Source organism: Daphnia carinata, chromosome 2 (assembly GCF_022539665.2).
Source record: "Daphnia carinata strain CSIRO-1 chromosome 2, CSIRO_AGI_Dcar_HiC_V3, whole genome shotgun sequence".
Lineage (NCBI taxonomy): Eukaryota > Metazoa > Arthropoda > Branchiopoda > Diplostraca > Daphniidae > Daphnia > Daphnia carinata.
In genome coordinates, this window is record NC_081332.1 from 1,476,022 (window position 1) to 1,489,291 (window position 13,270).

The window sequence follows — 13,270 nt, forward strand, 5'->3', positions numbered from 1 at the left end:
ATAACTCCCTATCTGTTAGTCTGAATGAAAAAAGAACCACTTTTTCGTAATCCTCGTGAAATTTCGGGTCGAATCCATGTGTCAGTAAGAAATACCCGAAAATCGTCAAAAATCGCAAATTTCCCTGAACTATAGTTCAGGAAAAATCGCGATTTTGGCCAAATTGGACTTTTCGCCAAAAACAGGTCAAAATAGGTCAGACACACCTTAAATTTCATGAGGATCACGAAAATCGTATTCGTTTTGTTGTGGGCCCAGTATTTCGGGAGATATAGGCTACTTCCGGTCACTTTCGGTAAAAAAAATTTTTCAACTTGCCAAAAAGTAAAAAAAATGAACATTAATACTCCAAACGTTTTAAGCATGTTAATTATAAGTGTAATGGTGTGGCGGCTTTTTTCGTGTTTATTTTGCTATTTTACTACTGGCTGATCGTGCAAGTTGCTTATCTACGATATGTTAAGCGCCTTGTCCTGCCACTAGTAGTGGATTTACTTTGCAGCTGCGCTTGAAACAAAGAAACAGCAAGTTTCATAATAAGGTAATAACTAGGTTTTGAAAACAAAAAAAAAAAAAAAAAGAAAAGTCGGGTTTATTTTCTCGGGCTTATTTTCTCAAGCTTTTAAAACTTGGCCTTACTTTATTTCCATAAGATGGCGCTGTAGGTTCACAAGACTATAATGTCGGATGCGAACTGCTCTTTTGTGTCCTGTGATTCTCATTGTTTACTTCGTTGAACAGTTGAAAAAGTGTATTTGAGTTGACCTCGTCTGAACAGTACTTTTACTTCTTTGTTTTTTTTTTTTTCATTCACTCCTATAATCCTTGTGCAATTTAGGCACTGCTTCATTCCGCACATAAAATGTCAGCTGTTGCAGTTGTGCTTAGGATAAGGTAATGCTAACATCCCTCTGGAAAACTAGGTCTCATGTTGTATCATTCTGGATAAAGTCATTGTACGAGCAGAACTATGCATGATATAAGGTGAAGACTAATGGTTTCTGCATTTCCATTCAACAACCGGCTTTCAGGTTCATTAAGCATATACTATTTTGATGTATACAACATTTTAATGTAATTCTGCTTTAGTTCACCATCTGGTTTCAGTATATACATTCCAGAACGTAAAGCTTCCAGTTTGAGATTGTGAATGTTTTATTGGATAATCTAATTCCTACTTTTAAATAGTAATTCATCCTCTTCACAAATATAGTTGTAAGTATCAGGTGCCTTCTGTTGTGCGTGTTAATTTTCCATTGATAGTACAATTAAATGTTTTAATATTCCCATGGAGGAGCATTACATTCAACAACAAATAAAGAATGATTGTCAGGGCGCTTCATTTCGTTGGCTTCTAAATATATTCCAAGTCCAGATGTTGCTCCAAAAATGACAAAGACAGTTAGCAACATATTCAAACATCACCCATAGCTCAGTGGTAGAGCATTGGATTACTAATTAAAAAGATTGGGTTGATATTCCCAATAAAGTGTTACAATGTTTCAATTGATTGCTATATTATTATGGTGGCTACATTGTTATCACAAGTGTACATATCTTGCCTTTCATTAACCAGGAAAAGTAGAAATTTTATATGTGAATCATGGCTCAGTGGTTGAGCATCGGCATATCATGCCGAAGGATTGAGGTTCGATTCCTGTATGAGTTAAATTACTAGAGAAATATGTGCTGCTGCAGTTTAACTTGGTGTACTTGGCGAATCTCGTACCTGTACACCATAGCTTGATATTACCATCGTTCTGCTTTTGAAAAACTATCGACCTCATTACAATGCAAACAAGGATATTAGGGATCGGGAAGTTCAACTAACAACAGATCAATTGGCTTAGTGGTAAAGCACCTGATCAGTATGTTAAAGGCCCAAGGTTCGATCCCCGTCTCAGATGTAAAGTATGTTCATAAAAAATAAATAAATTCGTGAAATACGTAAAACAACTTTATTGTCCCTCCTTCCACCCACAATTCCTCCGCTACATTTTACATTTCACAATAAAGTACAATACATATACAACAAATACACTTAACTAACGCGTTGGCTGCCACGCCTCAAAATCTACGGTTACTACATCGCGATCAGAGGGATCGCGACCAAAGGGGACACAATGGTCCGGGGTGACACGATGTTGGAAACCAGTACGGGAATGCACACCCTGGCAACCAAGCATCGTATCTGCAAAGGGAGGCCCTGTGGTGCATTGCCTGTGCGCCTTACGGCGAATCTTGGGCAGTGGCGACTGCTCCACCCCACGGCACATAGACCGTGGAGTAGAGCAGCGCGGCCCGTCCCTATCAAGCTAAAAAAAAAAGGGGAGCAAAGAGGCGTGGCAGCCAACGGGTTAATTACACGACACACAAAAAAGCAAAACAAAATACAACGATACCACGACGGCGACTTGATGACACGGCAACCACGAGGCGACGGGCAAAGCGAAGACGGGGCGACGGGCGAGGCGAAGACGGGGCGACAGGCAAAATGAAGACGAGGCGACGGACGAGGCGAAGACGGGGCGACGGGCAAAGTGAAGACGAGGCGACGGGCGAGGCGAAGACTGGGCGGCCGGCGAAGATGGAGCAAAAGATCTTGAAGAGATCTCTTAGAATCTTGATGATCAATTTTCCATGGAACTGAACAGGAGAATACAATAGTTCTAAATGATAAACATGAATAAAATGGGTTATTAGATGAGGAATATATGATTATTGATGAAACTTTAACCTAGAAGGTAATTTGACTTACATCAGTTATTTCAAGACATAGAAAATTGTAGGCCAGGCAATTTTCTGGTAGAAGAACAGATCAGACAGTCCTATTATGGGATATAAAATTTTTTAAAAGAAAAAATAGACAGGAAAGAAGCTTTAAATACCAAGAAGTGATGATGCTGTGGCCCACGTCTTTTTGTGTTGGCTGATTAAGTAGAAATGACATGAAGGCTACTGAATTGTGGTGTTTAATCGTTGGCACCACAACATAGAGTAATGTGCTACACTTTTCAGTTTGGAACTGTCAGGAGTTGAAATGGGCAAAGGGATTTAGAATGAGGTGGTGATATTCCACTGAATTCCTCACATTGACATTGCCCCAGTTTCAATTCCTTTCCGGTTACAGTTTATGAACTTGAGCACAATGATAAGATCAGTTTTTTGTCGTAACAGTAACAAAAATTTAAGTACCAATCAATAAGTCACATACTAGAGTATGTATACTGGTAAGCAACTGACAAGGGTTGCAAAGATATTTCTTTTTAATTTCACCAGCTTGATCGGGAGCCGATAACAAGGAATTACCTGTTACATGCAAAACAATTAATTTTGAGGGTTGCCCTTACAATGATTAAATACTGGGTGATAACAACGCACCGATAGGTTTCAGCTGAATTTTCCTTTAGGTACAACAAAACTTAACGAATATTTCAAACACAGTTTTTCACTCATTACTCGTAATCACACAACAATAGCAATTCGCCATTGCGTCATCTAGTTTTTCTTTCCGGAATCAATCGCCTTATTCGCTCCTCTTTCCTGTCTTTTCGGTATTCTTAAAATCGTTGGAATATTAATGTTCATTCTTTTTTACTTTTTGCGAAGTTGAAACAAAAATTTACCGGAAGTAGCCTATATCGTTGCAGGACACAGCGCTTAACATATCGTAGACAAGCAACTTGCACGATCAGCCAGTAGTAAAATAGCAAAATAAACACGAAAAAAGCCGGCACACCATTACACTTATGATTAACATGCTTAAAATGTTTGGAATATTAATGTTCATTGTTTAGTTTTGGCGAAATTGAAAAAAAAAATTATCGGAAATGACCGGAAGTAGCCTATATCTCCAGAAATACTGAGCCCACAACAAAACGAATACGATTTTCATGATCCCCATGAAATTTTAGGTGTGTCTGATCTATTTTGAACCGTTTTTGGCGAAAAGTCCAATTTGACCAAAAGGTCCGGGGTCTGGGTCTTTTTGACGATTTTCGGGTATTTTCTACTGACACATGGATTCGACCCCAAATTTCACGAGGATTACGAAAATGTCGGTCATTTTTTGTGCAGACCAACAGATAGTGAGTTATTAAGCATTTTCAAACCGGATCTTTAACCGGAAGTTAAAATTTCGAAAAATTAAAAAATGAACTATGTTTTTCTCTACAAGGTATACAAGATCTGCGCAGTTTTAAACATTAACTATTATAACTTAGCATAACATGGCCTTTTAAAGTTCAGTTTTCAGATACGACTCGTATACCATTTTAAAACAATACCACACACACACAATAATCCAAGGGCATATTTCAAAATCCTCACCTTTATTTTATATCCATCAGAATTTATCAGCTTCACACGATGACACTCGTAAGTTTACATTGTTATTAAACGGAAACCTACAGCACAAGCACACTTCTGACAACTTCTCATAACAATGATTTGGGACATCTGGCGGCCGTACTTAGACTTTGTAAAGCCAGACTTCGTGAATATGTCAATAGCCGTCTTATCGTTTGCTTAAGATAATTTTTGTATTAAGTAACATTAGAATCCAATAGATTCGTCCAAGCAATCAGTGAAATGTTACGATGTCACTCGCAAGATAGAAACTGGAGTTCTAGCAATTGTAAGTTGATTTTTCATTCCAGATAGTTGGCCGCTAGGATTAGGACGATCATTAAAATATAAATTTTTCTGGATTCTCTTAAATCATTTAAATTTTCAAAGATCTCAAACCACTCAATCTTTTTGTTACTACTTGTTCATATGTACTATTATTAATACATATTTTCCCGCTCTACACACTTGTTTCGCTCTCACAGAAAAACTAGCTAGACGTGCCTTCGACTATGATATTAAATTATGTCAAGTTTCTAGGTAAATTAATTATTTAGATTAAATAGCGTTCAAAAACATGTTTTACTTTACTAAAGATTAATACGTATCAGAAATTTAATTATTAATGACAATTTGTTAATGAAAGGTATGTACGATTAGAATTAATGGATTTTTCTGAATCAGTTGCTTCTAGATCAACATACACAATGCCACATACAAAAAATTTATTCTTATTTTGCCAATAAATCGTTGCACTGTTGTAACAATTTGTTCGTTTACATAGATTTTCTATTATGTCTTACCGTTTGATGGCAGCAAATGAATTTTAGTATTACACCAAAACATGATTTACTTCGTTTAACATCGTTTTAGTCAGCCATCGAAAAGCATTTTTAACGTTATTTACTTGTTTAGTAAGTGATGCAATTTATATCCATTAAAGTAGAATACTAAAATGCTGAAACCTATTTTCACTAAAATTAACGAACCTGCTATTGAATTCGTGGAAGACAATAATGGATAAGCAATAAGAACTAAAGTTACTAACCAAAGGCCAGCCACGGGATGACGATTGGAAAATAACCATATAACAGTCAAACGCCTTGGATTTGTTAATTACATACAGTTCATCATAAATTTTAGAAATAAACATTTTACAGTGAAGGGTTTCGCAATATCCGATGAGTTGGAATTGAAATCGAAGTTCTTCCTTTTTAATCAATCAGATAATATATTATTTACAAACTTATTTCCTGATAGCGGTATGTTAAACTCTTCTTCTTCATTAATAAGGATCAGACTTTCACCCTTTCCTGCCGGTTAACTTGTGGAACAAACCACCGTTCAGGAAAAAAAGGCTCACTACCTGTAAAATCAAAGAGCACCATGGGACCAATGTAAAGATGGTTAGGAAGGAAAAGCTAAAAGAGATATTTCACTTACCTTTTCAAACCCTTTCCTCCACGGTTTATAAGTTTTGCCAACCATTTAAAACTTGCACACATCACTTCCAGATGCCCTACCTGACTAAAAGCAGCCCCCAACAGAATGCAGAAACAGACGAGCAGTAACGCACCGTCGACGGCCGAGCAGACGACGTTCACACACGAGGAAAAAACTCCAGTAGCGAATTCTTGGAATAAAAATCTGCGCTTAACAAGCAACATTAATTCCATGGGACTAACCAGAATGCAACAATCAGAAGTTTAAAATGTCAGCTTGCATTTTGACGAAACCATGGATTATATTAACTCCACCAATTTGTCGTAGCCATAAACGCGGTACAGGAGAAAACGCGAAACATGCTTCGTATAAAAAGAACTAGCATTAGAAAATTGTCGTATAACCAAAACTAGAAACAATCATAAACTTACTTGATTGATGTAGAGGCACAATTTGCACAAAGCAATGTCACCCAATCTGTCTATCCTACGTAACCTAGAACAAGATGGTAACATTATGCACAGCCACTCAGACTTCACAACATCAATGCTCAATGAATACAGACCAATTTCATTGATAATCTCCAACATCCATTGAACCCACAACCAGCCGTGTAAATCCTAATGAAAAGGAAATGTTTAATCTATACGCTTAAGCTTAAACACAAACCAACATTAAAACATGCGAATCCCCTCAGACGCAGAGCAGTAAATTTGGCTTTCGACAGACTAGTCTGAATTGAGTTTTGCAGTTAACCAAAGCATCCCGCAACCCGCACATTAGACTCAAAAAGCAAGCCATAGAAGCAGTTCCAATCGTACGTGGAAGTCAACGCCTAGTCCGTTGGAACGAACATCATGGGCCTAATAACGCTCCAGTCGAAATCTTTCTATTCCCCTACACCTTCATGAAAAGGCCGCCCGGCTAGAGCGTACAGCTCTACATCAAGAGCAAAGCCATATCTCAGACCTTCCCGAGAGTATCTAAAACAAGCAACAAGTGCCCCGTTTGTAACCCCCAGATACGGGATTGCCGGAAGCCAATTAAAGCAGAGCGGAAACTCATCACAGGGGCAAGAACACATCAACAAAAGAATACTAACCTAAAATCACATGGCGTCGCTAAAATGAGACCACCTATTTCAAAGAAACTGCAGAGCAGCCATATCCGTACGCAGCATAAGTGTTCGCCATGACTAGCTCAAGTCCCCCTTACAATCCAATAGCCAAAGCAAATTCAACTTATCTTGCACGGTCACATGTAACACCTGTAATATGGAAAACAGAATGAGTGGTGGGGAGCAGCTATTAAAGTAAAGTACCTAAGAAACAAACCACAGTCATTAGAATCATACTATCATTTTTAAAAAAGGCTCCCACCAATCAAAGCGCACAATGAATGAAGAATCAAAAGGACCCACATGTACACGGAATTGCCAGTTACAGCTGTAAAGAAAAAATGTGTTAAGAACCAAAACCCATGGTTGTGAAAATGATTTAAATCATAAAAATCAGCTTAGACACAGACTATTCATGTAACCAAGAAACGTAAACTGAGTCAGACATCTTAACACACCTTTAACGGGACATGCAGCAGCCATTGCCTTTCCTAAACAATTGCACATACAGTAATTGATTTGTCACAAGTTACCAGATTTCACACCACAGCACAGCCATTCCAAACACAGGTCAAGGTACTTCGGCCCACACTTGGTAAAAGATACTCAGGATAGAGCTTTCGCATATCCTACCTGTAGATAAAATCAAGATATCCTTAGTAACGATCAAGCATTCCATAAACTTTCAACATTTAATCAATCCATTTCAGAGTCATGCATGTCTAATATTTTGATTGACTTCATAATGCAGCAGTGTGCAAATCAGACAAAATTGCTCATCACTATATAAAACCAAACTAAATGAAACAGAATACTTACCATGATCCAAGTCTAATTTTCATGTTAATGCAGCAGGCTTCGTAAGCTAACAAGTAACGAGTATTACAGAAAAACTCAGGATTCAACACAAAACTTACGACTACAAAACCTATTGGCGAACGGAATTCGACTACAATGGCTGCATTTCTGCACCACATCTTAAATAGGCTGCTGTGGAGGGATGGGAAGAAACACGTGCAAAGCTAAGGGCAAAGAGCCTCAAGCGGAAACAAGGACGTTGCCAAACGAACGAATTGTCGTAGAGAAAAGTAGTTTTCTTTTGATTTGTTAAATTTTAATTAATATCACATATTTCTGCTATAAAAGATTTTATTTTTAAATACATATACTTCTTTACTCTCATAAATTCCAAGACTTATCCGGAATTATAAATTTTAAAATTTACATCTGACTTATTCAGGGGATGTGACAATTCCACAGACCAGAAACAAAGGATAAAAACTTTTTTAGTTTAAAATAAAAAGCTAAAGAAAATTTATTTTGTAACCTTAATAGGACGTCATTTACACTTACATGTACACTTGATTACAAAATTCAGAAGGATAATACGAATAATATGACATATTGGAATAATTGTAAGGATCTTCTTGGTACACACTGGTTGTGTTCTGCATAGTGTTTGCAGACGATGGGCAGAAAGGAGGAGCATATTCCCAGTTGTTCCAGAAAGAATACCCTTGCTCTTGTTGATGGCTAGGTTGATATCCAGAAGAATAGTCAATCGCTTCAGCTTGAGGGTTCACCTCCTGATAATAACTTGTGCAACTGGTCGATTCGCTGTTCGGCTGAAATTGTCCGGTGTTTGCTGATGAATCGTTCGCCAAGTAGTCAGTCGGATGTTCTCCCAAGGTTTGAGTTAATGGATATCCCCCAGACGTTGGCAGGCAGTTGGATGAGGTATCTACAAAATTAAAAAGCAAAATATTTAACAAAAGAAAACATTGATAATTTAGAAAAAATAAATACCTTGTTGAACTTGATGAAAGTGGGTGTACGGAGATGGTCGACGCTGTTGACGGGTTGTTTCGTAAGATTGTGATGTCACACCAGATTCAAATCCTCTTTGACGGATACGTCGTCGACGATTTTGAAACCACCACTGCAAACAATAAACAAAACAAGTATTGGTTAATGGTAATGAAACAACCAATACAAACAATGATTGCTCACCATAATAGATTTTTCTGACACACCAATCAGCAAAGCAATACGACGACGGCTTTCTCGATTGGGAAACGAATCTCTTGCGAACTCAGCGTCGAGTACAGCCAGTTGAGCTTCGTCGTAAAAATGGCGTTGACGAGTTGATCTCGAAGATTTTGAAATGGAAGAGACTGGGAAAAAATCTAGAATGAGAAGGAAAACTCTGTTAACAAAAGACATTTGGGTAAAATTTAAAAACTAAGATAAGCAAAGTAACATTACCATAGTTAGCCATAGTTAAGAGTACTTTTAGCACTTAAAACTAGATGTCAATTAGAACTGAAAACCCACAGATTCACGGAACACTTACCTTAAAGGAAGTAGAGAGCTGTGTAGTTGGCAGAGAGCAAAAGTGGAATGATGACTTCGATGGAAAGAGTACGTCCTTTTATGGAGGACATAACATTCTGGTGTAGCTTCTTCCTCATTCGTTGAAAAGAACGGAAATCCTTTCAAAGGCTTCCGTCCGCCACGTCCATAAGAAAAAGGATTATCCCTTTTCAGTCTGCGCCGGCGGATTAAAGGATTAGCCAACTGGGTAGTGTTCGTCCTCTGTGGCAGACGGAGTTCCCTTTGAGGAGATCATCCTCGTACTGCTGGATAATCCGCTGGTGGATAATCCGTTCGGAAGTACACAAACGCCTGGTTTCTTCGACATGTGCTTTCTGTGAAATGAGAAGGGAAACTGAAGGTTATTGCATGGTAGAATTCTGGCTTGAGGAAAAGCGCAAGGCTCTTTGATGAGATCATCCTTTTCTCAATCGTTGTAAGATGATCTGGCCGGAAGCATACAAACACTACGACCAATCTACTCAGCTGGAACTACGCAACAATTTCGTGTTGCACTGCTCGGCAAAAATGATTCCTTTGATGATTTGGATAACTTCTTCTCATAGCCGAATTAATGACTGCAAAGAACGATATGTTAATTAGATATTTACGAAATTTGCCGCTGCGCGTACATCGACGTCCAATTATCCCACTATTACCTACTGATAAACAAAAGCAGGCACTTCAGACAACGTTGAAATTTTGTTCCTTGGATCATTGGGTGACCTTGTCCTAAATTTCTTCAGTTTTACATCTCTCTCCAACAATAAACGGAATGAAAGGCATGGACAAGATAAACGTTCATCTATAAATGGCCTGGGAACGAAAGTTTAAACGTTGGGTATATTAGAAGGCTGCAAACATTTCAAACTATAAAAAAACTATTATTACAGTAAATTTTGATATGTCCGTTATTCCGCTCTGTTACCTTCAGCGCCGTGATAGGCAATGAGATTAAGAAATTTTCCTTTCCCGTAAACGTGATACAGCAAAGAACACGCAGCAGACCGACAAATGGAAAGTGTCGGAGAAAAATCGTGATCTAAAAGGAAAAAGATTAACGAGGTAGAAAAGGGTGACAATGACATCAAATCATCCGTGCTCTGAAAATGTATAAACAACTAAGAGGAAAGGACCCCGCCCAGCTTTACGATGTCAAAATTTATGGTTCTCTGTCTAACCACGCGAATAATACGTCCACCACAATTTTCAGGCTTACTATACTTTGCGAGATATGCCTTTCGTATAAAAGGACATCCAATCCCATAATGTCATCAGTTGTACAGCAACCCAAACAAGCGATTCAACATGAAGGTAAACTTACCCCAATGGATTAAATGTTAACAATTTTCCTTTAGACAAACGCTAAAAACATTTATATTTATTATTTAAAAGGTCTTACTCATTCTCGCTGTTGCCGTTGTAGCCTCAGATGCAATTGACTATCCGAAATCAGCTTACTCTACACCAGGTTACCCGACCTATGGCAAATATAACGATTATGTAAGTAAAATCATTTCTTTCATTTTTTTTTTTTTAAGAATCACTTTGGTAGTTACGTTACTTACATTATGCGCAATTTTGACATTTTGTGGACTAAATGGAATTCAAGTCACCAATGCCCTACAATTTCGCCTGGGCCGTCAAGGATGACTACTTTTATAACGATTACGCCCATCGGGAATCAAGCGATGACAAAGGGTACGTTTCCGGTTCTTATCGGACTTTGCTCCCGGACGGACGCACTCAGACTGTCACCTACAAGGCAAACGATTATACGGGTTACGTCGCTGACGTAAAATACGATAGAGAAGCCAAATACTATGAATACAAGCCCGCTGTTTATCCATACCAAACTTATTCTTACCCAACATATCAACCAGCCTATCCTTCTCCCTCCTATCGTGCAAGATATTAACCTTGCATCTTATTTCCAAATGATTGCTATAATTTAAAATTGAAGAAAATATTAAAACAAAAGAATAAACATTTTTTAAACTGGCATACCTGTCATCAATATTCAGTAAAGCAGTTCTCATGAAAGCAAATAGACATGGAACCAAATCAGCAGAAAATTGAATTTCGTAAATAACTAACATGAAAACTTACTAAATGCAATTGGTGATCAATTATCTCCTCCTCCAAAAACTGGAACACGTCATTAAGACAATCGCTGAGTCATCGACTGACTCAGGTACACGTCCATGAAGGTCTGACCTTCCTCACCGGTCGTAAAAATGAGATACGACAACAAAGAGACCAGCGCCGTGGCCTCTCTAGGAAGACGATTATCCTTCTCTTTTGAATTGCGTCGGCGGATTAGAGGATTACTTGGCTTAGACTCTGGTTGCATGCGGAAGGGTCTGTGACACAACAGTCTGAACCTTAATCCATCGCGGATAATCCATTCGGAAATACTCAAACGCCAGGCAAATGCGACATCTGGTATCTATAAAAAGGAGTGTAGGATGAACTCATGAAAAAAAAAATGAAATAAATAAATAAAACAATCTTGGAATATCGTATTGAAGTTCACTGTTTTTACGACGTATACTTGGCAAACTAAACTTATTATTGATAAAAATTTACCAGAATACTAGTATCAAACAAGGCTAGGAGATGAGACAGGAATTGTTTCGATTGTTGTGTCTGACAGCAAATAAGCTTGCCTGTCCTTCTTTGGCATTCCCTGAAAAGAAATTATGGATGTGACTTAGAACAAATGAATGCTGTAATTTAAAGTTAAAGCAAGAGAAACCAAAGGAATAAAACATTTAAAAAAACTGAGTACCTTGTCTCAATGTCCAGTTACGCAGTACCTATGACATAAATGCACAATGTAATGAAATAAATGAAATGCAATCTATAGGGACGACATGATAAAAAATAATATCACTGAGTAATAAAAAATGAAGATCTGCACTAAGAAAATATTACAATTGGTTTTGATAGTGAACAGCATTTGTATGATTCGGCATAGCTTTGGATTTTGTCAAAAGCCTGGCAAAGTTACATCATGTAATTTGCCTGAACATTACTGATATGTAAATGGGTGTAACCGTAAATTAAGTAGCCACTGCCCTATTTTTAATGATGATGGTTTTTAACGTTTTATAAAAACTAGAGTTTCCTTTTATGCTTGACTGCATTTATCTGCTAGATTTTATGCGAGGTTTTTGGGGATTACATGAATAGTTACGACAACGATCTTGCAAGCTGTCTTAGAAGCAATCATTTCATATTTTTTCATGAAGTGATTAAATGCAAATGGTAATTCCAACGAAACCTGGAATTTCAGTTTTCCACGTGTTGTGTTGAAGCAGACGACAATACGAAATGATGACGGTCATGCCGCCGCCTGGTGGTAAGATTGCTCGCTACCCAAGCATTATTGAAATATCAAGACTGCTTTTACATAGTTAAGGGGGCGGACGGCCCCCGTAGGAGTAGCTGAGTCTCTCTCTGCTCCTACAAGAAGATGAAGGATAAGGATCCAGCCGAACGAGAGACTTGGTAAGTATAGTAATGAAAAAAGAAAAGTGAAACTTGAGTAGGAAGAAAGTCGGTTTTGGGAGTTGCCACCCCCCGCTAAACAAGTAAATTTGACGTGAGTCCTGGTTGCAATCCCGATAGTTTCGATCTACCCACGAGGTAGAGTAAACGATTAGGGTTGTACGAAGGTTCACGTAAATGGTCAGGTGGGGCTTTCTTCTGCTAACAATTGGGGAAGCAAACCGAATTTGCCCAATTTACTTAGGTTTTCACAATTTCTATGTGTACTATGCGTCCATCTGCAAGTACCTTCCATTCTTTGAGGAACTAACTTCCGCCTCGGTCTACGGGCCAAAAAGGAGCACGGGCATGGCCATTGGGGGCAGTTCCCAATGGCGCTCAACCGTGAACGATTTTAAGATCTAAAACAAAACAAAAATTCGTTTTGCATTATAGTTCAGTCATGCAATTAACATTATATTCATTTGATCTTTGATC

At 38.1% G+C, this 13,270-nt stretch overlaps 2 protein-coding genes and 3 long non-coding RNA genes across 8 annotated transcripts; 2 read left to right on the plus strand and 3 right to left on the minus strand.

The window, feature by feature from the left end:
* The first annotated feature begins 658 nt into the window (after positions 1-658).
* On the plus strand, positions 659-2,010 carry LOC130686120 (uncharacterized). 2 transcript variants are annotated; one of them, XR_008999819.2, is made up of 4 exons: positions 659-777; positions 839-1,031; positions 1,090-1,215; positions 1,295-2,010. It is a non-coding gene; the product is annotated as an uncharacterized LOC130686120 (long non-coding RNA). The 2 variants fall into 2 exon arrangements; XR_008999818.2 differs by having other exon boundaries at positions 1,090-2,010.
* LOC130686118 (uncharacterized) lies at positions 1,993-4,066 on the minus strand. The gene is made up of 5 exons (XR_008999814.2): positions 3,382-4,066; positions 3,196-3,309; positions 2,889-3,138; positions 2,759-2,828; positions 1,993-2,669 (listed from the first exon to the last, which is right to left on the minus strand). It is a non-coding gene; the product is annotated as an uncharacterized LOC130686118 (long non-coding RNA).
* Positions 4,067-5,101: 1,035 nt separating this feature from the next.
* LOC130686119 (uncharacterized) lies at positions 5,102-7,852 on the minus strand. Of its 3 annotated transcripts, none has more exons than XR_008999817.2 (8): positions 7,727-7,852; positions 7,366-7,540; positions 7,170-7,235; positions 6,893-7,111; positions 6,356-6,410; positions 6,222-6,285; positions 5,791-6,152; positions 5,102-5,713 (listed from the first exon to the last, which is right to left on the minus strand). It is a non-coding gene; the product is annotated as an uncharacterized LOC130686119 (long non-coding RNA). The 3 variants fall into 3 exon arrangements; XR_008999816.2 differs by having other exon boundaries at positions 6,893-7,057; positions 7,125-7,235; XR_009420585.1 differs by having other exon boundaries at positions 6,893-7,235; positions 7,441-7,540.
* Positions 7,853-8,240: 388 nt separating this feature from the next.
* On the minus strand, positions 8,241-9,735 carry LOC130686151 (uncharacterized). Its single transcript, XM_059497593.1, has 4 exons — positions 9,261-9,735; positions 8,918-9,093; positions 8,714-8,846; positions 8,241-8,648 (listed from the first exon to the last, which is right to left on the minus strand). Exons 2-4 carry the CDS (start codon positions 8,918-8,920, stop codon positions 8,257-8,259), a joined length of 528 nt encoding a protein of 175 aa, XP_059353576.1. The 5' UTR covers positions 8,921-9,093; positions 9,261-9,735; the 3' UTR covers positions 8,241-8,256.
* Positions 9,736-10,569: 834 nt separating this feature from the next.
* LOC130686117 (cuticle protein 8-like) lies at positions 10,570-11,276 on the plus strand. Its single transcript, XM_057509412.1, has 3 exons — positions 10,570-10,594; positions 10,676-10,783; positions 10,893-11,276. The coding sequence occupies exons 1-3, from the start codon at positions 10,589-10,591 to the stop codon at positions 11,196-11,198; spliced, it is 420 nt and encodes a 139-aa protein (XP_057365395.1). The 5' UTR covers positions 10,570-10,588; the 3' UTR covers positions 11,199-11,276.
* The last annotated feature ends 1,994 nt before the right edge of the window (positions 11,277-13,270 follow it).

Coding starts and splice junctions, on each gene's coding strand:
- LOC130686151 (XM_059497593.1), bottom strand. Junction 8,649..8,713: donor CTTTCATCAAGTTCAACAAG/GTATTTATTTTT, acceptor TTAATTTTGTAG/ATACCTCATCCAACTGCCTG.
- LOC130686117 (XM_057509412.1), top strand. Junction 10,784..10,892: donor ATGGCAAATATAACGATTAT/GTAAGTAAAATC, acceptor ATGGAATTCAAG/TCACCAATGCCCTACAATTT.